Source organism: Argentina silus, assembly GCF_951799395.1.
Source record: "Argentina silus genome assembly, chromosome: 11".
In the NCBI taxonomy this organism is placed as follows: domain Eukaryota; kingdom Metazoa; phylum Chordata; class Actinopteri; order Argentiniformes; family Argentinidae; genus Argentina; species Argentina silus.
This window is the reverse complement of record NC_139665.1, coordinates 10,497,090-10,519,523: the sequence shown is the minus strand read 5'-3', so window position 1 is coordinate 10,519,523 and position 22,434 is coordinate 10,497,090. Positions and strand designations below refer to the sequence as shown.

General features: G+C 49.1%; 3 protein-coding genes across 3 annotated transcripts in view; 1 reads left to right on the top strand and 2 right to left on the bottom strand.

Annotated features, from left to right (window-relative positions):
• Nucleotides 1–14,953, top strand: part of raph1b (Ras association (RalGDS/AF-6) and pleckstrin homology domains 1b) — a 37,031-nt gene extending 22,078 nt beyond the window's left edge. The window contains exons 7-17 of the mRNA XM_083680482.1: nt 317–391; nt 4,334–4,411; nt 5,936–6,095; nt 6,346–6,467; nt 6,740–6,805; nt 6,905–7,048; nt 7,618–7,728; nt 8,774–8,872; nt 9,227–9,347; nt 9,588–9,724; nt 10,050–14,953. Coding sequence (XP_083536608.1) covers nt 317–391; nt 4,334–4,411; nt 5,936–6,095; nt 6,346–6,467; nt 6,740–6,805; nt 6,905–7,048; nt 7,618–7,728; nt 8,774–8,872; nt 9,227–9,347; nt 9,588–9,724; nt 10,050–12,989 — 4,053 coding nt within the window. The 3' untranslated portion in view covers nt 12,990–14,953. The remainder of the gene's footprint in view (nt 1–316; nt 392–4,333; nt 4,412–5,935; nt 6,096–6,345; nt 6,468–6,739; nt 6,806–6,904; nt 7,049–7,617; nt 7,729–8,773; nt 8,873–9,226; nt 9,348–9,587; nt 9,725–10,049) is intronic.
• Nucleotides 14,954–15,632: 679 nt separating this feature from the next.
• On the bottom strand, nt 15,633–17,439 carry spp2 (secreted phosphoprotein 2; the record flags this gene model as incomplete). Its single annotated transcript, XM_083680587.1, has 4 exons — nt 15,633–15,859; nt 16,081–16,191; nt 16,868–16,990; nt 17,344–17,439. The coding sequence occupies 4 exons, from the start codon at nt 17,437–17,439 to the stop codon at nt 15,719–15,721; spliced, it is 471 nt and encodes a 156-aa protein (XP_083536713.1). The 3' UTR covers nt 15,633–15,718.
• Nucleotides 17,440–18,413: 974 nt separating this feature from the next.
• Nucleotides 18,414–22,225, bottom strand: alg11 (ALG11 alpha-1,2-mannosyltransferase). Its single transcript, XM_083680180.1, has 5 exons — nt 22,163–22,225; nt 21,667–21,888; nt 20,856–21,227; nt 19,734–20,299; nt 18,414–19,518 (listed from the first exon to the last, which is right to left on the bottom strand). Exons 1-5 carry the CDS (start codon nt 22,207–22,209, stop codon nt 19,235–19,237), a joined length of 1,491 nt encoding a protein of 496 aa, XP_083536306.1. The 5' UTR covers nt 22,210–22,225; the 3' UTR covers nt 18,414–19,234.
• Nucleotides 22,226–22,434: the final 209 nt, after the last annotated feature.

Here is a 22,434-nt window from a genome sequence, read left to right as displayed (position 1 = left end):
GCGCGCGTGTGTGTGTGTGTGTGAGAGGAACAATAGATCAGGTAGAGACAGATGGTGACAATAGGTGTGTGTGTGTGTGTGTACAGGTACATCCATGCAGTATACTTGTGTAAGTGTGAGCGAATCAGTTTGCCTTTGGAAAATGTGCCTTTGGTAATCATCTCCTCTCACCCACAGCTAATGACCTCCACAATCAATGCTCCAGCTTTGCTTCCACACTTTAAAAAAACACAAAACACATCGGATCAACAGATCATTGAATGAGCCGTTGAGAATCACTGACTGTCTGTTTGTTTTTCCTCTCCTCTGCACCAAGCACTCCTATCTGGACAGGGAAACCTCCCTCATCCTAAAAAGCATTGCGGGAAAGCCCTCTCACCTGCTGACCAAGGTGACGCCTCATTCGCTTGCTCCTTCCCTTTGCTTGCATGTGATTGGACCACTCCTCATTCCCTTCATTCCCTGCATGAATTCCACTCTGACTCCAGCCACCATGCTCGCTTGATGTGATTTCCTTTTTTTATTTGACCTCCACCTCATCCAACTCTGTATCTCTGTGGCTTTCTCCTGCACACAGCCCACTGGCCATCCTCTATGAATTCTCCCCTCCCTCCCTCCCTCCCTCCCACCCTCTATGCTGCGGTGTCCACTACCCATTGATTCCCTATGCTCCTTTTTTCTCTAGAAGGGTAAATGGTAGCGCAGTGTTAGACTGTATGGACCACAGAGCTCATGTTACATCAGTATTGATAAGTCATGCTGCACATACATACACTGTATGGTATGGACTCTGGCAGGATGTTCTGGTTCTGGAGCATGACTGCATGTGTCTGGTCTCCATGTGCCTGAGCTGAGTGGAATTGAGCTGGGTTTCTGCAGGACTCTCCATAGAGTGTATTGTATATGTGAGAGACTGCTGCGATAGTATAACAAGGACCCTGAGTTTTTCCCTGACCGGTGCCACCAGAGCAGGAAAAAGGTCAGGTAAACCTTGGGGTTTAAAGCTACAGGTAGGTATTATTTTTAAAGACCAACAGGAGCCAATCTCTCAGTTGTCCTCCTCCTTTGTGTTGAAAGGGCACAGAGTTTAAACTGTGTCGTTCCAGATGGGTTTGATCCTCACCCTCCTCTCCAACTGTCAAAAGGAACCACACGTTTGGGTCGGTTATGGGGGTCACAAGGATTGGTGCAGTGAAATGTGTTTTGTCAGAGAAATGATCGGTCTGTTTTCTCGCTCTCTCTCTCACTTTCTTTCTTTCTCACCCTCTCACTTTCTTTATTTTTTTTCTGCCTTTCTTTCTTTCTTTGTCTCTCTCTTTCTCCTCTTTCTTTCTTTCTTCTCTCTCTCTCTCTCTCTCTCTCTCTCTCTCTCTCTCTCGTGTTTATGTTTCATCTGAGCCCCCTCCCCCTCCTAGCTCTTCTTGTGACTGTACAGTACTTGGCAGCAGTCACATTTCCCATCATACAGCTGCAAACCCCTGGCAGCTCTTTGATGGTTGTGTCTGTCAGATGTTGGTTTATGCTGCCTGGCCTTTCTGGTGATTTATTTTGCCATCAAAACAGAACACCAAGCCAAGTGCTGGGCAAGAGATGTATTGTGATGCATCGGAGATACAGGGACAGAGAAGCATTCATTTTTTTCCTCTTCCTTCCTTGAATCAGTAGCACTGTAAAGCACCTAGATTGCCTCACATTTCATATTAAATATGAAACATCCCCAGTTAATGAACAATTCATTCAAAGAAACCCTAAACAAACCCAAGAGCAGGTTTTGATGTACTGCATGCCAAAGGCCTAAATGACCATGCATGGGAATGTAATTATACAGTCGTTCTCTGTATATTTTCTTCATTCTCCCCTCCCTGTTATCGTTGCTCATTTGCATATGGATGCTAACAGTGGAGGATGCTGGGTAACAGGCACGTCTGTCCGTCTGGCAGAGGCTCCAAATGATTAACCCATGCTGCCCTGAATGTCCAGGGCCAGTGGCCTTCGACTGCATGATTTTCATTTATTTGTAGTCAAAACAATCAATCCATTGATCCTCAAGGCTATTGGTCTCTTAGAAGTCTACCCTCTGTCAGTGTGTTCAGGGGGCATCCAAATGGGCTTGGAGGGAGGAGAGAAACTGCCTGGGGGTATTTCTAGAAGTGGAGGCGTTTGTGTGGCAGTGGTACATTTTATACAGAGAGAAAGAGAAAGTGGGGTGAAAAAGGGTAAGATTGAGAGAGAGAGAGAGAGAGAAAATAGACAGAGCAAACATACATTTCCTCCCATTGCCTCATGAGTCAGAATATAACGGTGAATTACAGAGAGCTGTGGAGTGGAGGGGGTGAGAGAGAGAGAGAGATGGGAAGACTTCAAAGAGAGAGCGAGAGAGAGAGAGAGAGAGAGTGAGCGCCAAGCTTTTAACAGGCGCAGCAGAAAAGCCTATTTAAATTCAGCCTCCGTGGACTCCTTTGAGAACGGAGGGGAGACGCCTGCAGCCTACAAGCAGGGATATCTCGCTATCTGCTGAGGACCAGGAAGTGGAGTAGTGTAGAGGGCAGAGAGACATGGGGAGGAGGAGGAGAGGGGTATCTCAGTCTCTCTGAGAGTCCACAGGCGAAACCAAACCAAACCAGTGTGACTCGGATTGACTCCACATTGTAATCCTTCAAAACTCTGTGAACCTACACACACGCAGGACTCAAAGCCTGTCACATTGTGATGGCCAAACAGCGAGTTTGTTATTGCATTTCTCTGCCGCCCAAGCCGACCATGCGTATAGGTGTCTGGGTCAAGGAGGGGCTGCCGTTAAGAGGCTTGGATCTTAATACCCCCCTCCCTCTCTCCCTCCCTCCCTCCCGCCCGCCCGTCTGGCATGGCTCCCTCCTTCAAATACACACTGCCGCCTGTGTGCTGGGTTAATACAGCTAAAGGGGGGTTTAAGTTGGTTGTGGCTCCCTTGTGCTCTGATTGGATAAGGGGGGAAGAGGGTCAGGCACATGGGCACCCCTGGTTGGTCGCAGGGTGGCGGATGCGCCCCGTGATTGGGTGAGGGGACGGAGGGTTCTCTGTCTGTCTGTCCGTCACCAGCCGGGGTTCTCCTGTTTGTGGGGGGATTATGCTCCGCCATTGGGCACGCTCCCAGAAACCTGCAGCTGTGACCCAGAGAGAGAGAAAGAGAGAGGGAGAATGTGTGGATGATAGGGGAGGGGCTTCTCTCCTTTTTCTGTGTCTTTGAGTTGGGCTGATAGTGTTCATCTCAGGCATGCATGTGTGTGTCAAGGAGCTTGTTCTGTCTCTCTCTCTCTCTCTCTCTCTCTCAAGCGCTCTGTCCTAGCTTGTCTTCCTGGCAGTAGTCTGTCAGTCACAGGAGAGGTGGAAGCACATTCAAGTGGCTTTACATCGGTCCATTTCACTCACTCACTCACTCAGGGAAAATCTCTCGTAAAGTGTGAGGTCTCATTTTTTAAAATTTATTTATTTTATATATTTATTTTTTTTGCCTTCTGGCCAAGAAAGTTGGTTGCGAATTCCTTGGGAACGAAGACCTACATATCTCCTACTTTTTGTCAGGATATGTGAGCTGCCTTTGTGTTTTTCAGCGGAGGGGGCTGGGGCTTTGAGGACTGATCTCCAGCTCATCCGCAGCCTCTCACAGTTTGGGGATCCGCCACTATTGTTTCCCATCCACCATATAGAAACATCAAAGGATCTGCGCACCTCCGCTGCTTTGTACCAGAGCGATATGGAGAGAGAAAAGGATGAATGAGAGGCTGTCTTTGATCGAGGGTTTGAGGAATGTCACTGGAGCAGGAGTGATTTTAAGATCATCTGCCTACTGTGGTGTGAGAGGGAGTTGGATTGATCTGTGAGGACATATACATACATACATACATACACACACACACACACACACACACACACACACGTAGCGTCCTGTGGGCACCAAAGATGGAGGTGATGGCATCTTGCTGGAGGGGCCAGGTAAGCTGTTCCAGTGCCATAGATGGAAAGGCATCACTGGGTATGACTGAGTGTTGCTAAGCTGTGAGGTGTGTGTGTGTATGTATGTGTGGGAGGTGTGTGTGTGGTATCTCCTAAAAAAAAAACAAAAAAAAAAACACTACCTCAGCTGTCTGTCCAACAGTCAGGAGAAGAGAGGTCTGAGAGAGGTCGAGAGAGAGAGAGAGGTAGAGAGAGAGAGAGAGAGAGAAGGTAGAGTTAAAGGCTCCTGTTGGTTCTTTGTGTCTTTTGTTTGTGTCCAGTATGTGTTTCACTTGTGATTGTGTGTGTGTGTGTGTGTGTTCATTGTCTGGGTGTTAACGGTTTTGCCATGTCTCAATAGGAGGAGCAGGCTGCCAAACTGAAGGCAGAGAAAATCAGAGTGGCCCTGGAGAAGATCAAGGAGGCGCAGGTCAAAAAGGTAAGTACCAACTAAGTACTACTGCTACTTGATCCATGTAATTACAGGCACATACACATTTACTTTTGACTCACACAGTTTGACTTCTATAGTATAATCAATTACATTGTGATTAGTTCCCTGAGATCCTGCCCCATATTTGCCATCTTATTAACAGCATGGTGCATTCCTTTGTGAACTTCATTTCGGTGATGTATGCAGCGAAGCTGAGCAAAAATAGGTCATTGCAGTGTTTGTGTGTGTGTGTGTGTGTGTGTGTGTGTGTGAGTGTGTGAGAGCCAGCACCGAGAGAGAGTGGGGGCATGAGACAGAGAACAAGTCTCCGCACATGACAATCCGACATTTTGCCGTGGCAACCATTAAGACGGATTATTCTTTGAGTGGACTAAAAGAAACAAAGTCTTGTTTTTTTTTGGTGAACAACTGGGGTGCTGAAACAAATGGGGTGCCATGGGCTGAGATTGTGAATTGGTTCTGTGAGACACACCAGGCACCAGCCCCCCGAGTCATGCCATTTTCACGGGCCAGATTGAGCATGAATGAAACTGCTCTGCAGTGTATGAACAGCTCTTTTCCACAGTGTGATTGTGCCTTTATTCTCTGTTTGGACGGTCTATGGATAGACCAGACCCACAGTGTTTGGCCTTTCACTGACAGACTGAGGCAGAGGAGAGAGATACAGTGTGAACCAAGAAATACAGGACAGGATATATTGTAAATACCCCCATAGGACACCCCTGCCTTCAGTATCGTTGAATATTTGATTTTGATTCCATGTTTGTGTTAATGGTTGTCCAATGGTTTTTGTGTTTCCTATCTCATTCTACAGTCTATTACTCCAATAGACTAGCAAAACAAAGATGATTAAGATTGCCTCCATTTTGCTTGAGGGGAAGATTATGGATTTGTTTTGGAGGCGAAGGATTTGGACTGATGTTTTTGATTGGAGGGATTTTGGTGAGTCTTTCTCTACCACTGTGTGGATGTAGGTCAGTCTCCATGGCTGCCCGTGTCCAGGGGCTCAGGCACTGCCTGGCTGCTGTGGTTGTGGCAGGCTAGCTGTGCCACAGGGCTGCTGCTGTTGCCTCAGAGAAGCTTTAGATTAAGCTCTGGATGGGGTGCGTTCAATGGACAAAACCAGTTCTGGAAACGACGGCTGCGGAAGATTGCACGAGGCAAATGTGTTCAGTGTGCAAGTGAGGTGTGAATCACTCATTTAGATGGCGAACCTGTAGTAGAACGAAGCCGGAGGCAGAGAGGTTAAAACACGGTTTGAATTGAACTGGATGTATGGTAATTGTGACTTCATTAGCATGGTTATCCTTTTAAGTTCCGTTTACACTAGATATACAGTAGGCTACAATGCATGTGGCATCACATTTCATATTGGTATGCTGCGTATCACAGGTTGAAATCAAATCTTTAACACTGCGCTTCGTGCCTGGGATATGTGTGAGCACAAAGCTGTTCCATATATCCTGACTAGGCCATTCTTCCTTCCTTCCTCCTCCTCCTCCTCCTCAGCTGGTGATTAGGGTGCACATGTCTGATGAGAGCTCCAAGACCATGATGGTGGATGAGAGACAGACGGTCAGACAGGTGCTGGACAGCCTGCTGGACAAGTCCCACTGTGGCTACAGCCCCGATTGGTCGCTGGTGGAGACCATCAACGAGCTGCAGATGGGTATGAAGAGATGGGGAGACATTGGGGCGGGGGGTGGGGGGGCAGGGCTAGAGAAGATAATAAACAAGGGGAGGCTGGTGGAGGTAGAAATCGGAGGACGAGCTCATTGTAATGCATGGAATGGAATGAGGAATGATATAAAAATGAACCACTGGGATGATTGCATCAGGAATGATGAGTCAGGGCTTAAAGGGGTACCTCTCTCTCTCTCTGTCTCTGTCTCTCTCTCTCTCTCTCTCTCTCTCCTCAGAGCGGATCTTTGAGGACCATGAAAACCTCGTGGAGAACCTGCTGAACTGGACGAGAGACAGCCATAACAAACTGATGTTCATCGAGCGCATCGAGAAGTACGCCCTCTTCAAGAACCCCCAGGTGAGGCTTTTACACATATCATAGAATGGGGACAGTTCCCTCTCTCAGGTTGATGTGTGTCCATACAGTCTGTCCACATACTGGACTGTCCACTGTACTTAGTGTACACACACACACACACACACGGTTTCTGCACATCAAGTGCCCTCAGGACACTTGGGTGTTGTTTACGTCTCCTGTTTCTCTCTCTCTCTCTCTCTCTCCTCCCTTCTTCACCCTCTCCCCTTTGGTATCCCTTTTCACCATTGTGTGTTATTCCTGCTTATTCCCAGAACTACTTATTGGGGAGGAAGGAGACCTCAGAAATGGCAGACCGGAATAAAGAGGCTCTACTAGAGGTTAGACACACTTTCTGACACACTTTCTGAAACACACACACACACACACACACACACGCACACAGATACATGGTTAATGATGATGGTGTGTTGTTGTAGGAGTGTTTCTGTGGCAGCTCTGTGTCAGTGCCAGAGATAGAGGGGGTGCTCTGGCTGAAGGAAGATGGGAAAAAGTCGTGGAAGAAACGGTACTTCCTGCTGCGCGCATCAGGAATCTACTATGTTCCGAAAGGCAAAGCCAAGGTTAGTTACACTCAAAATATACAGTACATCGCTCAAAAGGGTGTGTGTGTGTGTGTGTGTGTGTGTGTGTTTCTTCCTTTCCCTGATCCCCTGTATAGAGGCCCACGGAACGGGGGTTAACATGTTCTCAGTTATGATGAGAACCAGATCCACATGATCTCCGCTGTGGTATTTCCTGTTTGGGGATTTGATGACACAGTGCTCCACAGGAGCGCCACATGCTCCTCTCATATTGCCTCAGGGGTCATGACTCACCCCCGAGAGACCCATATTATTCATCCCCACGCCAGCCCGGTGGTAGAGAGACACACTTCAGGAGTGTGATGAGTTTGGGTCTCTGTGCAACATTGTGTTCTTATCTATTGAGATCTGTGATGAGGAATTGCATTCCAGTCCTACATTATTTCCTTGTCATTTTTCATTAAGGTCACCACATCCACCCCACCCCCATACACAAATACATAGATAGCCATAGATAGACCTCTCAACTTGCACTAATGCCTCATCAATTCTGATTCCCCAAAATAAACCAACCCCATGTGAACATCTCCCTCCCTGCCTCCCTACAGGCCTCCAGGGACCTAGTGTGCTTCCTTCAACTGGACCATGTCAACGTGTACTACGGCCAAGACTACCGCAGCAAATACAAGGCCCCTACAGACTACTGCTTAGCTCTCAAGGTAAGCCAAACCCCTCCCTCCCCCCCCCCCCCTCTTCGACGCACCTGTACCTAATGGTACGTTCCGGCTCTCTGAAGAAGGTTGATCTGAACCCAATTTTTAGACAGACCCATTTTTAGAGCTTTTTCAGGAGTGCACAGACGTAACGCTGTGCCTGGGGCTGGACAAAGCCCATTAAGATGGATCTGCTGAGTGAGAGTGGACATGCTGGTCAGTCCCAAGGGCCTGCATAGCAACATCCTGTGAGGCCCTAGCGCCAATGCTCTGTCCACTTAGTCCCATTAGCCCGGCCTCAGACACATCACACAGGACGGATCATATATCAAACTCAGCTTGCCAGCCTGTCCCTGCAGCTTCAAACGCTGTCTAAAAGCACCTAAAAAAACGGAATTCCTTATATTCTACATCTACTGTAAGTCAATTAGGTCCTAATGCACTGACCTTGCCTTGACATCAATCTCTATGGTTCTTCTACGTTCAGATGTAGGACCGTTAAAGACAGATGAGAGCAGGTTGTTTAATAGAAGTCCAGGAAAGACATTGATTCCTAATTAATAAGACAGAGCACCCATAGGCTCCATTGGAATGATGCCCTAAGCTTCTATGTTACAGACCACCTTTGCTGCCATCTAGTGGTCTAGGACCATTGTGCATACTGCTGTATTTGTCATGTCATGACTGTATGCGAGGTTACATCACCGTAATTGTTTTTTAATTCAACTTTCTTAGGGAGAGTTTGTTACCTCAGGACAGCCAGTTGGCAGCCAGTGCTTTACATCCACATCTCTCGAATGCTTGTGGTGTTTTTTGTGCCTGCAAACAATCATCTGTGTTGTCTTCAGTGTCTTTGTTAACACCCAGAGTCCTATTTCAGGCGGTTGACGCAGACAAGGCTATCTTCAGCCCACTTTAAAGGCGCCTCCCTCGAGGAACAAACAAGCCATTTTGGCGCTGAATAACTCACTCTTATGCTGTTGTCATGGTAACATGTCCCTGTCTCTCTCTCTCTCTCTCTCTCTCTTTCTCTCTCTCTCCTTGTTCTTAGCATCCTCAGATCCAGAAGAAGTCTCAGTATATCAAATACCTTTGCTGTGATGACGTCAGGACCCTTCACCAATGGGTCAACGGCATTCGCATTGCTAAGGTAAACCAAACTTCTAGCCTCTAGTAATCACCTGCCGGGGATGCTTGGGTGTGTGTTTGCCTGGAGCAGGGGAGGCTGGTGGAGGTAGAAATCGGAGGACACACGTGTTTTGATACCATTCCTCATTCCATTCCATGCATTACAATAAGCCTGTCCTCGGATTTCTACCTCCACCAGCCTCCACTGGCCTGGAGTCACAGCGCAGCATAAGGGGGTCAAACTGAGACCTGGGTTATTCATTTAAATATTTCTTTATGATAGACGTGGGTATGTGTGCAGGTGGGGGGGGGGGAACACGCCTGGAACACGTCTTTCTAACCCCCTCTCTGTCTGTGTTTCCCTGGGGTGGTGCAGTATGGGAAGCAGCTGTACGTGAACTACCAGGAGGCCATGAAGCGCACGGAGGCAGCCTACGACTGGTCCTCCCTCTCCACCTCCAGCATCAGATCCGGCTCCAGCTCTGCCAGCCTTCCTGGTGAGTCAACCCAGAACAGAAGGGTTCTTAGAGGGATTGGTCGCCCATTTGATTGTGTTTCATCAATTCCTAAATATTCTCAGGTCATGACCTCAAAGTCCTCTTCAACCCCTAGTGAGGAGTATCTAAACAATGTATTCTGAAATTTGGAACCAACCACCAACACCAGGTGTTGTATGATGTTACGATTCTAACACACACACACACACACACTCTTTCCTCTCGGCGGTGTGTCTCCAGAGTCCCAGTCCAACCACTCTGGCCAGTCGGACAGCGGAGTGGACACGGCGTCCTGCCACGGCCGCTCCCAGAGCGTGGTCAGCTCCATCTTCTCGGAAGCCTGGAAGAGAGGGACGCAGATGGAGGAGAACACCAGGGTGAGCCCTCGCTCCCTCTCCTTTCTCCACCGCTCTACCTCTCCATGCATCTATATCCTTGCCTCTTTTTTTCTTTTTTTCCCTCGTGCCCCTCTTCTCTTTCTGTCCATCCACAATGGAGCAGTAACTGTCATCCGCATTTTACTTTATTATGAATATTTGAATCAGTCTTTCTTTCTTTCTCTTTTGTATAATCTTTTTCACAGAATTACAGTTGTATTCCATTGGTGGTTATGTGGTGCCTGTTGCTGCTCCAACTCGTTGTGATGTCGTTAACTGTGTTGTCTGAGCTGTTTGTCTTCTCCCCCTCTTGTGTCACCCACAGATGAGAGAGTCCAGAGGTGCCACTCTCCCCCACCCTTCCCACGCGCATCGGCAACCCCAGCAGCCACCCACCCCACCACAACACCAACCCCAGCTCCAGCCACCTGCCCCACCACAACACCAATCCCAGCAGCCACCCACCCCACAACAACACCAACCCCAGCTCCAGCCACCTACTCCACCACAACACCAACCCCAGCCACCTACCCCACCACAACATCAACCCCAGCCACCCACCCCACCACAACACCAACCCCAGCTACAGCCACCTACCCCACCACAGCCCCAACCGCCTCCCCAGCCCCAGCCCCAGCCCCAGCACCAGCCCCAGCACCAGCCTCAGCCCCAGCACCAGCCCCAGCACCAGCCTCAGCCCCAGCACCAGCCTCAGCCCCAGCACCAGCCTCAGCCCCAGCACCAGCCTCAGCCCCAGCACCAGCCTCAGCCCCAGCACCAGCCTCAGCCCCAGCACCAGCCTCAGCCCCAGCACCAGTCTCTGCCCCAGCCTCTGCCCCAGTCCCTGCCCCAACCCCAGCCTCTGCCCCAGTCCCTGCCCCAACCCCAGCCTCAACCACAGCTCCAACCCCAGCCCCAACCCCAGCTCCAACCGCAGCACCCCCAGTCCTGCAACAGCTACACCTTTGTGCCCCCCCAGCCCTCCCCGCCACCACCACCACCTCCCCCTCCCCCTCCGCCTCCTCCTCCGCTACCCAATGTCCACCATCACTCTGCTACCACCATGTACAAGTACAGCACCATCACCCGTCTCAAGGCCGCCTCCCAGGCCGCCAATCACCACAAGCCCCACTCACTGGCCCAGCAGGCCCCAGCTCCGCCTCCAGCCCTGCCTCCTCTAGCCCCTGTCAAACCCCACGTCAACAGCATCCCCGTAGGGGCCAACATGCCCCCACCCCCGCCGCCCCCTCCCCCTCCCTCCATGCCCGCTCCGGGGTCAGCCATGGCCTCACTCAAGTTTGGGCCCCCCAGCCCAGCGGCTCCACCCCAGTTCACCCCCCCTCCACCCCCACCCCCCCTACCACAGAGCAACGGTTTTCCTCCCCCGCCAGCCATTGTGCCAGGCTACTGCCAGCCTCTTCGTGCCAACGGCTTCCAGCAGTTACTGGCCCAGAGGTTCCCCAAGCCACCCCAGAACTTCCCCCCCGCACCCGGGCGGGTTGAATCCCCCCCGCCTCCTCCACCTCCCCCTCCTCCTCCGCCACCACCTCCCCCTCCACCTCTCCCACCTCCCCAGCAGCTCCCAGTGCCGGCTCCTCCTCCCCTACCCCAGCAACAGCACCCACCCCCGCCTGCTCCCCCACCTGCCCCACCCAAAACCTTCTCTCCAGGCTTTCTACCCCACACTGCCCTGAAGCCCACGTTCCCTGTCTCCCCCTTCCCTCCTGCCCCTCCAACAGCAGCAGCAGCCCCAACTCCACCCCCACCCCCTCCCCCTCCTCCACCGGCTACCATGAAGAAGCAGCACAGCCTTCAAATAGGCCACATCACCAACCAGCCCCCTCCCACCCTGCCCAAGCAGCACAGCCTCTCCAAGCCGCTGCCCCTGTCCTCCCCTGCCCCGCACACCACCTCCCTGGTCAAACAGATTGCCAGCCAGTTCCCAGGGGTCTCCGCACTCGCGGCCAATCACATGGAGAGCACCAAACCCCCCCATTCTACCCCTACGGTGAAGGCCAAACCAAAATGGCAGCCTGGAGGGGTATCTCAGCCCCAGCGGCAGTCAGTTGAGTTCCCCCCACCCCCTCCGGAGAGCAGCCTGGCCTTCCCTCCACCTCCACCTCCTCCCCCAGCTCCTCCTGCTCCAGTCACCGGCCCCACCCCTCCACCTCCACCTCCTCCCCCAGGTCCTCCCGCTCCAGTCACTGGCCCCATCCCTCCCCCTCCTCCTCCACCTCCGCCTCCCCCTGCTCCCGTCACCGGCCCTACCCCTCCGCCTCCCCCTCCACCTCCGCCTCCCCCTGCGCCTGTCACCGGCCCCACCCCTCCGCCTCCCCCTCTCCCCCCTGGCAACTTGGGCTCCCCCATGAAGAGGTCACCCTCTGGCTCCTCCACGTCCTCCTCCTCCAGCTGGGGGGGCAAAAAGGCCCCGCCGACCCCCCAGAGAAACTCCAGCGTCAAGTCCAAGTCCTCAGCAGAATACCAGGAGTCCAGGAGGAACCTTTTGAGCAAGTTTGCCCCCACCCCCACTTCCAATTCCAACTACTCCTCCTCTTGCCCTGCCTCCTCCTCGGGCTCCCCCTCTAAGGACCCCTCCTCTGGCCCTCCTGCACCCCCCAAGCCAGGCAAGCTGAACCTGGCCAACCTACCCCTGGCCCTGCAGGCCAAAGTGGGCCAACAGAAGCAGTCCAGCACCGACTTCCCCTCCCCTCCGCCCGAGTGTGCCTACTTTCCCCCTCCCCCTCCAGCCTCGGACCTCCTGCCCCCTCCCCCACTCCCCAGCGGGATGCCCAGAGTGGCAGTGGTCAACCCCCAGCCTCAGACCCCCCCAAACCCCCCCACCACCAACTCCTCCTGGGGCAAAGGCTCCCTGAAGAAGACGCCTCCCCCAACACTGCTGCGACGCAACAACACCACCCCGGAGGCCCCCCCGCCCCTCTCCCCGCCCCCCCAGCAGGGCCCGCCCACCTCCCCCAAGGGCAACGCCCCGGGCCAGCCCCACTTCTTGGATGACCTGCACCGGACTCTGAAGCGCAAGTCTGTGAGCCGGCAGGGTTCGCTCTCCTCCCACCTGTCGGGCAAGCTGGAGCCCGTGGCCACCATGGACGACATGGCCTTGCCCCCGCCCCCCCCAGAGCTGCTGCTTGACCAGGAGGACCAGGACGGCGGTGGCTACATGTCCGGGAACATCTCAGGCTATGCAACGCTACGGCGGGGACCCCCGCCGGCACCCCCTAAACGGGGGGACCACACCAAACTGACCTAGGAGCGATGAGAGCAATGGAGAGATGGAGAGAGAGAGAGTGAGGGAGACTGTGGATGCCTACCTTAGTTTATTATGCCTCCTTCGGACTGAGTACCACACAGGACAGTCGGGGGACAAACTGAAGTCCTCGTGTCCCATTACCATGATGAATCCTTAACTGTGTAAATACGGAAACGCCAAACCACCTATCAGCTTCGCCATATGTTTGTGCCGCGTAATGAGTGAGACCCCATAATAACTTCAGGATTAATCTGCATTGGTACTGCATGGCCCTCCTGTACAGACAAGCTGTAAAACATTAAGCTCTTTTGTGTGTGTGTGTGTGTGTGTGTGTGTGTGTGTGTGTGTGTGAGTGTGAGTGAGAAGGTATCGGGGACAGCCCATTAAGTAAGGCCTTTCTGGAACAGCGATTGTTAGTTTTGTTTTTATATGAAATTATTTAACACATGACAGGATTGTCTTATTTTATAGTTAGGTTTTTAATGATCAGCTGGTTTGTTGATGGCGAGATCAATTCATTAGGACAAAAATGAAGAGAGGGTGTGTATGTTGGAGAGGGAGAGATAGGGATGAGATTGGAGAGTAAGAGAATCCCCAGAGAGTTTACTTGGTGTTCCCTGTGCATTCCTAGAATGTTTAACAAGTGTCTCAACTCTGCTCAGCGATTCGCCTAATACAAATCAGAAGGACGCCTTATTTCACAAAGGATTGCAGAAGACAGTCTATGAATCTCCAAACGAAAAAGAGATTCCTTCCAAAGGCACCACAAAACCATGACTGTGCGACTGGAAAAAATGTGTGACTTTGTGATTTTTCTTTTGGAAAAGAAAAATGTTTTTATCATTGTGTTTTTTTTATTTTTTATTTTTATTTTATTTAAACCATAGAAAATGTGGCTTAATTGAAGACATGAAGAGAAGGCACAAGGAGTGCCTGTGTCTCTGCCAGCCCTGTGAGTCTGTGGGGGTGTGTGCTGTGTTGGCTTGACCTCAAACCTGATCTGCTTCTGTTTATATCTGTATAGTAACTGCTGCTGCTTCTCTCCCATTGGCCCCCTGCCGCCTTCTGATTGTCAAATGGCCTAACATCGTAGAAATAGAATGTACAGAAGGGATCCGGCTGTACTCCATGAACAGCGGACCTGGGTCCATCTTTATTAGCATGCCTGGAGGCTTAAATGAAACGACACATCGTTTGCTTCGTGCAAGAGCATAGAATTACGTTTTTGTCAGTATTGCTACAATTGGATAGACTGGGGTGAAAGAAAATTCCCTACCAAATTTCCCATCTGGTTAGCGAAAAAGCCGAATGTTGCTTTCAATTCTGTGTCTTACATGTCTTTTTTTTTATGGCCTAAACGACCCAGCGTGGTGCCGTTTCCTGTTTCTGCGAGGTTTCTGGACTGAAATCATGTCTTATGCTCCGACCCTTTCTTTCCCCTGAAGTGTGCAAGTTTGCAGTAGCCCACATGGATTCAGAAGCATAGACCTGGGAGTAAGCATGGGCGTATGCTTTCATATCCAGGTGGGGGGAGTTCACAAGGACACACTTTATTTGAAAGGGTAGAGAATTGTCAGTTTCCCACACAGAGAGGACCATGATAGTTCTTGCTGCAACGCCTTCTTTTTCAACAGCTTTGATATCAGGCGCATCTCCATTAGCCACAATTGTTTTAATTGTGTTGATTGATAATTATTTCTTGACTGTAATATGGGGCTTTCAAAATGTCACATATCTGCGTATCTGCTTTAATGCCATTTGGAGGCTACATAATGACTGAATATCATCTCCCTTTTCAGGTTTTTGGTTACAGTATGTCTACTGAAATAGGCATTAAATTATTGAAGTGTTGTATCTGATTTTGGGGGCCAAATAAAATGAAGAAATGGGGGGAGATGCAGACTAAATGTTTCCTCTTGCATATAAACCGAAGATTACAATATAAATGTTCAAATCATACCTCATCATGTCTCTGTTTTTTGTTCCCCTCGAGTGGTTGGTTCATTATACAGTAGGTTAAAACACCCTCAAAAGTAACCCTCAACTTGCTCTGAAATTGTTATTGTGGGCTGGTTTCAGACTAGATTCTCCATTAATCATGCTTTTTTGTCTAGGCATAGGTTTAATTCGCAACTGAGAACCCAGCCCATCATAAAAAACAAAGTCTGTTAACAGTGGATTTAGCAGAGTTGTTGACTTGGTGCAGGGTTGAGAGTGTAGTGGCATTGGGCTGATGGACTTGAAGCGCCCTCTTCTGGTTTAAACCTATTCTGCATCCACCATGTAAATCCACAGACTTAAAATGGAAATGTCATGCACCTTTCATAAACATTCTCCCCTTACTCTGTATCTAGCCATTGTCCTCTCGAGTCCGGAGGAACAAAAATAATAATGCTATAAATTGTCTCTGTTGATCACAGAATTGTATGACAAGATTCAATTACAAGTAATTAATTGTGAATTTAATTTAATGATCTCTGCCCAGTACATTGTTGGACCATTGATGTTGACTCTCAGTGCTAAAGCTAAGTTCTCCACCCACTGGATCCTAAGCGCCAGGGTGAGTGAGTCCACCGGGTCTCCTGCTGAGTGACTCAGGTCAGGGTGTTGCTATAGGTGTCTCCTCTCAGCTGGGTGTTCACTTCCTGTCTGGGGACGGCGTTCCCGGGAAACAGGGGAGAGGCAACACCGAAGAGACGCGGAGCAGTGGGTACAGGACCTGGCAAAGATTAATTTACTCCTTGACGTAGTGATCTACCATACACGCGTATCATAAGTGCTCTACACACTACTGTCAATTTACTTAAACTGATTTGCTTACCCCTGTTTCCGAAAGTAGGTACGTTGAACTGCCTCCTCCTAATGAACATCTGTCAACAAACAAGCTAGATTGCAGTAGGTTTGCAGTAGGTAGTGTAACCCCAACTTTTGTATATCTTAATTTAACCTCTTCTGAGCATAGGGCAAGGAATTTGACTCCTGCCTCTCCTTTATACTTAACTCTTTTGTCCACTCTCTTTTTTTTCTGCCCCCAGCCTGACATGTTGATACTCTTTCACTCTCACCTTATTTCCCTCCCTCCCTCCCTTACCTCCTCACTGCTGGACTCGGAGCTGGAGCTGTCCTCTTGGCCACATCTCAGGGACACCACCTGGGCAGCCTCGGCAGACATGCGCACACGAGCGGAGCAGGAGGACGACGGCTGGGGGAGAGAGAGCGAGAATTGGGGAGATGAGAGATGTGGCATGATGGAGGATTCATAGGAAAGAAGGGGACAACTCAGTACAGTACAGAAGCACAATTATGGCAATGCTATCTAAAATCACATGTTTTGTATATTGTATACTGTGCAGGCAATTCCATTCAAATGATCAGCCTAACTTAGAAAAGGCTCAACGGGTCACATTGTGTTCTACCCGGTCCCAACAAATAGAGCAGCGCATGCCAACATCAATAGTGGGTTGGAGTCTGTCAACAGTGACGCTGTGACGGTGTCCCAACAACAGCAGGAAGGTTCTAGATGAACTGAAGGACCCCACCGGTCAGTAGGTTATCATCACATTTCTCTCTGTCCAAGTCCAGAAGACTTTGCTCAAGTTGTCTGATTTTTTTAACTACTAACTACTATCCTAAGCTTCTTCTGCTTATTAGTCATCATTTGGTCAGAGATTTGGAGAAGACCTCTGATACGCTTAATGTCTATTATCTGTAATATCTTGTCTGTTCTCTTTATCTTTCAATATATTATATCCTCTAATATTAAAATGGACATGTGTTTGATACCATTTCTCATTCCATGCCATGCATTACAATGAGCCCGATTTCTACCTCCACCGGCCTCCCCTATTGAGTAGAGCACTTCTGGGTTGTGATCTCACCACAAAGAAGCCTGCTCTGAAGGGACATCTCTGTGGGTCTTCTCCAGAGCTCCTCAGACAGTCAGTCTCCTTGATCCCAAAGGACATCATCAGGTCATATGTGTTCATTCCCATGGGAACAACCTGACAGATGAGATACAGTTAGATATGTGTCTGATGATGTGTTTAAAAACATACTTATTTAATGAATTTAAATAAATTAATATAACATATTTATTCAGTTTCTTTGATCAATGACCAACTATGATTGGCTACAGTGTTTGTGTATAACAAATAAATAAATAACATATACTAATTTATGATGGTGTAGTATAGTAGTTCTAATATTATAGTATAGTAGTTTATAATGGTCAAGTCATAGTTATAGAACTGTTCTATCTCTATGGGTAAAGGTGTCATCAGGAGGGCTTCTTCCTAGGGCCTGAACCCCCAAGAGCAAGAAGAGGTGACAGACAGTGGAAAGCCTCTCGACTCACCTTGGTGACAGAGGCTCGGGTCACCCGGAACAGACGGGTGGTCGCTAACAGAGTGTTGACATCACCCAAGGCTATACCCAGAGCCTTGTCTGCCATGGATGACACATCAGACTGATGCAGAGGAAAGCCTATAGGGTCAAAGGTTACAAATGTCTTATTCCCCTGACCAAACTGGAATTGAACACAGTTGTGAGCCAAGGTTTCTTTTGCTCAGTATAAAAGAATGTCGTAAGTCATTTTCTGATTGGAGTTGTTTGTTGTGCGTGATCAAAATGATAATGTTTTTCTATAAATCAGTCACAGCAATGTGGCTTTACTGGTTAACAAGATGCTAATGACCTATCTGATGTACCATGTTTACATCGAAGTTAAGATGGTACATTCCATTATCCAGTGGAGGCTGGTGGAGGTAGAAATTGGAGGACGGGCTCCTTGTAATGCATGGAACAGAATGAGGAATGGTTTGATACCATTTCTTATCCCATTCCATGCATTACAATGAGCACGTCCTCCGATTTCTACCTCCACTAGCCTCCCCTGGTATACTCAAAGCCATGGTAGTTGCTGTTCAGAGTCCCACCACTGGGAGCAGTGTTCGGAGCAGTGACTTACCTGAGCAGCACAGAGACTGCAGCAGGGCAACCAGGAGTACACGCCACCTCATCTTCAGTCTAATCATCAAACAGAGCACATCAATCATCCATTCATCCATCCCTTAAATACCTGCAGCCTGAGTCCTGCCCCCTCTCTCTGTCCTCTGTCTCCTCCTACTTACAGAAGCAGTGACCTTTGATTTTTTTATTTATTTTTCAATGCCAACAGTATTGATCTACAAGCACTCAGCCAGACTGAAATCGCAAGGCTTTGTTACATCGTTTTCATGGCTAGTCTGGGAACGTTCAGATTTTGTCAATGTTACCTAAAATACTTATTTTGTCCTTTATAAAGTTAAGGCAAATAAATCCCTCAGACAACATCTTTTCAAGTCCCCTGTCAGAGTCAGACAATTTATGATGAATTATAAAAAGGACCATAAAAATGACAAAGCAGCAATGTTTTGTTTTTTTCACCCATTGTTCTTTTAATAAAGTTTTTCAATATCAAAAATACACCCTTACATACATACTTCACAATAGGGTACAGAACATTATCTCCAGTTACTGTGAACAATAAATTAAACAACAGCAAAATAATTACATATCGCATATCTATAAACAGGACATTCATCAGATTTGTGAAGCTTGTCTATAAAGGGTCATACAGCCCTGCCTCTTCACACTGGCAATGTTGGTCATGCACACTCAAAATTCCGGGCTGAAAGTCTTTCCTCGATTCACTAACTCCTCTCCTTGCCTGCTTATCGAAACACATCTGAGGAGAACCTCAGACCTTCTCCACCAATGCATATTGAGGTGCGGGAGAGAGAACACAAGAAGCCAAGGAACCCTTCTGCTCAAAGTGTGCATGTGTTGACTTGTAATCACCAAAAAAAAATCTTTCCCATTTCCCAGCATATTGTGTTACACCAAGTGGACAAGTGCACACTTCAGCAGAGGGTAAGAGAATGGGAAGCACTCATTTTCATTCATTCTTTCTTGTCCCTACAGTACCAGACAAACATTAACATTTGTATCCTTCAACACAAATAGATCTAATAGGAGAGGAAAATGGAAAGTGCCCAGAAAGCATGAAACAAAACTATCTTAACGCATCTGGCAGGAATGTAGACTGCAAGGTTTGGATCGATTCAAATTCAATTCATGAATTGAATTTCAACCCATTTTATGCATTAAGTGAACTAAAATTCAAATCCTATCATGTTACACGACTTCTGGGGACAAGAGTAGAGATGGGACGTCAGTTTGTTCCTTCCTTCCCCACTAACAGCCCCTCATCGCGCCAGCATTCCCATCAGAGGCTCCATGGCGGCCAGGAAGCAGGCCTCAAACTCCTGGTCGGAGAACCGTGCCACTGACTGGCGAGCGTTCCTACGGATCTCCATCTGGGCCGCGGGCGTCAGGGCCAGGATCCTCTCCATGGCGTCCACATAGCTGTCCTCGTCATCTGCCAGGAAGCCCGTCTGCCCGCCCTCGTAGGGCACCACAATGTCCAGCTTGGGGCCTCCAGACTTGTGGGCCAAGATGATGGTTCCTGCTGCCATGCACTCCACCACACCTGGGAACATAGAGAAGAGGGCACAGTGTAAGACCTGGCTTTCTATATATACTGGATATGTGTGGACTGCAAACTCCTGGATAGACACTGGCGGACAGAGTGATGTGAGTAACATAATAAAATCCCTGGTGTGAAATGAGTGGATCGATGAATGTGTTCAATATAAGGTGAAATAACCATAGCCACAGACCTTGAAAAGGAAGTTTGTTTTTTACCTATGCCAAAGTGTTCATTCCACATGGTGTGCAGCCCCACTGTAGCCTCCCCCAACTCGCGCTTCAGCTCCTCAAAGGGCACGTTCAGTTTAAACTCCACTCTGTCCACCACTCCCAGCTCCAGGCACAGCCCCCTCAACATCAGCACCCTATCCTCATCCTCCTGGTTCCGGCAGCCACCAATCAGCACCAGCCTCAGTGCCTCCCGCCCACCCGGCACCGACCCTCTCTTGTCCAGAAGCTTCTTGAAAGCCCGGATCTGCAGCCGGTGGTCCTTCTCTGGGCGGAACTGACCAATGGAGACAATCGAGTGGCACTTCCTGTCCCCTTCCTCATCTAATGGGACGTCCAGGAAGGCTCTGACGTCGCAGGGCGGGTAGACTACGCTGGTGCGATGTGGAGCGCGCCAGAGAGCCAGGATGTGGCCCAGAGTCCAGGTGGAGTTGACCATGACCACGTCGCTGCAGCAACCAGCTAGACCATAGAGCAGGGCAAAAAGGCAGTAGTACACCACCTTGAAAGCACTCAGGAAAAGGTTGTTGGAGATGTAGTCAGCGTTGTTAAACCTGGGGGCATAGGGAGGAAAGGGGTGAGGTATTAGATGATAGGGTTAGCAACACTCAGCGAAAGACCATTTCCACTGACCAATCAATGACTTCATATCCAGTATATGAACCAACCAACAAGTCGAAGAGTGGCAACACTTCCTGGCAAAACAGGGTTTCTCACATTTTCTGCCATGATGCAAGCTAGCATAGGCAACAACTCTGTCAATTTTGTCCTATCTGCAAAGGGTTGGGTTCTTGGAATGTCACTTCAATTCAGAACCAATCAAATTGCAACTGCGCTCAGATAGCATTCCATTCAAACTGACTGGGATATTAACGATAGCTAGTCGCAGACCTCCATAGAAGACATGACAACAAAGTCATATGGAGGTATGGCTACACCAGATCAGACTCATGTAGTTGCACCTATTGCAATGGCCTACAACAATAATGATACAAGGTTGCTAAAAATCCCACTTGTAAACATTGTAAAAACTCAAAAAAGTGCTCATATATTCCCCCATAAGGCCCTGGGTTGGGGACCCGTGGCTGAAAACAGGTGACAGGTGATTACCTGGGGTTCCTCTCATGCACCACAGACAGCATGTCTGTGCTGATGGTGGGGTAGTGCACATAGCTGCCCACCTGGCAGCCCCCTAGATAGCGGAACACAGGCAACGTGAAGGCGTAGCCCATTGAGTCAATGTAGATGTCTGGGACAAACTCAGTGAGCGCCTCCCAACCCAGGAAGACTGAGCCCACACTCTGGCCCAGTAAGGTGAAGTGAGGGAACAAGGTCGCCTCCACCAGCAGACGGTGTCTCAGGAACACAAACTGGACGGGCCGAGGCAGCCGGATGTTGAAGCGCCGGTGAGCGCCATCCAGGATCTGCTGACCCGATACACCCTGATCCCCAGTATACACCACAAAGGACACATCTTGGTACCTGTGAAAATGAAGGAGTTAACTAAACAGAGGAAAATATTCAGCCCCTCTTGGAGATCATTCGAAGTGGAATAGCTTCTTTATTGTTCAGAACCATATCATGAATGCAAGAGAGAACAGTCAAAGACTAGTTCACGTTTTCATATTTCTAAGTGTGCCTACTTGTGGATTAACTGCCTATGCAGAGCTGATCTTCACTCGTGTCAATGTGATAACAATACGATGATAAACTAAAGGGTGCAGTAACATGATTTGACCCGTTTACATTTACATTTATGGCATTTAGCAGACGCCTTTATCCAAAGCGACTTACAACAAATACATTTGTTTAAGTAAGTGAATCATCTATCCATCAGTCGTCATAAGATAAAGTAATCAATGCTCGGACCAGGGGCCATAGGCAGTCACAATGCGACCCGTCTTCTTGAACCCTACTGTACCTATTCTGCAGGGCCCTGAGGGCACACCACAGCACTCTCTCCCCGCCGCCTCCCGCGTTGCAGTACGGGTGGAAGAACGCCACCGTCGGACGTCCGTCGCGGGCTCTCCGTCCGTTCCGGATCGCTTGCAGCCATACGCGCACACCGAAGACGAGTACCACCAGGATGGTCGTCAGAAGGGTGCACAGAAACAGCAGCGGCAGTAGCAATGACCACAACAACCTGGGACATGGAAAGATAATGTCATAGATACGGCATAGTCATATATATGCGTTTCACTCCTGAAATGATTGCATTTCACTGGCGTCTTTTCCAGTTGTCTGGACGTGAGAGAACTTGAAAGAGAGCATCGGATTGGTCGGTGACATTCCACCCATGGCTGGTTTTTTTTTCAATGGAAACTAACAAGCCAAACAATATATATATATTAAATATATTACAACTTTTAACAACCATACATTCATAACACGAAGAAGCCATATACAATTATGCAAACCTGATTAAATCGCTTAAGTAGATGACAAGATGATCATGTCCAGACATCTTGACAGCTCACAACATAACCTCTGAACCGGTAGTGATTTTCAGTAGGCGTTTCTGCTCAGTCATGATAGATGGATTAGCGCCTCCTACCGTACCGTGGTAAAATTGTCGGTTTTGCAAAGACCATTGATAATATAGATCAAGACAAGCACCCCTCATACTAATGAAGCCTCTACCCTCATAGCACTAGAGGCCTGATGCAGTTTAACTTAGGCTCACCCTGAA

What these genes read in the sequence shown, in the direction of transcription:
- alg11 (XM_083680180.1), bottom strand. Translation starts at nt 22,209, where the DNA reads ATGTCTGGACATGATCATCTTGTCATCTACTTAAGCGATTTAATCAG. An exon ending in GTGCATGAGAGGAACCCCAG is followed by an intron (nt 20,300 to 20,855) that starts GTAATCACCTGT and finishes CTATGCCCCCAG; the next exon opens with GTTTAACAACGCTGACTACA. An exon ending in GAATGAACACTTTGGCATAG is followed by an intron (nt 19,519 to 19,733) that starts GTAAAAAACAAA and finishes CTATGTTCCCAG; the next exon opens with GTGTGGTGGAGTGCATGGCA.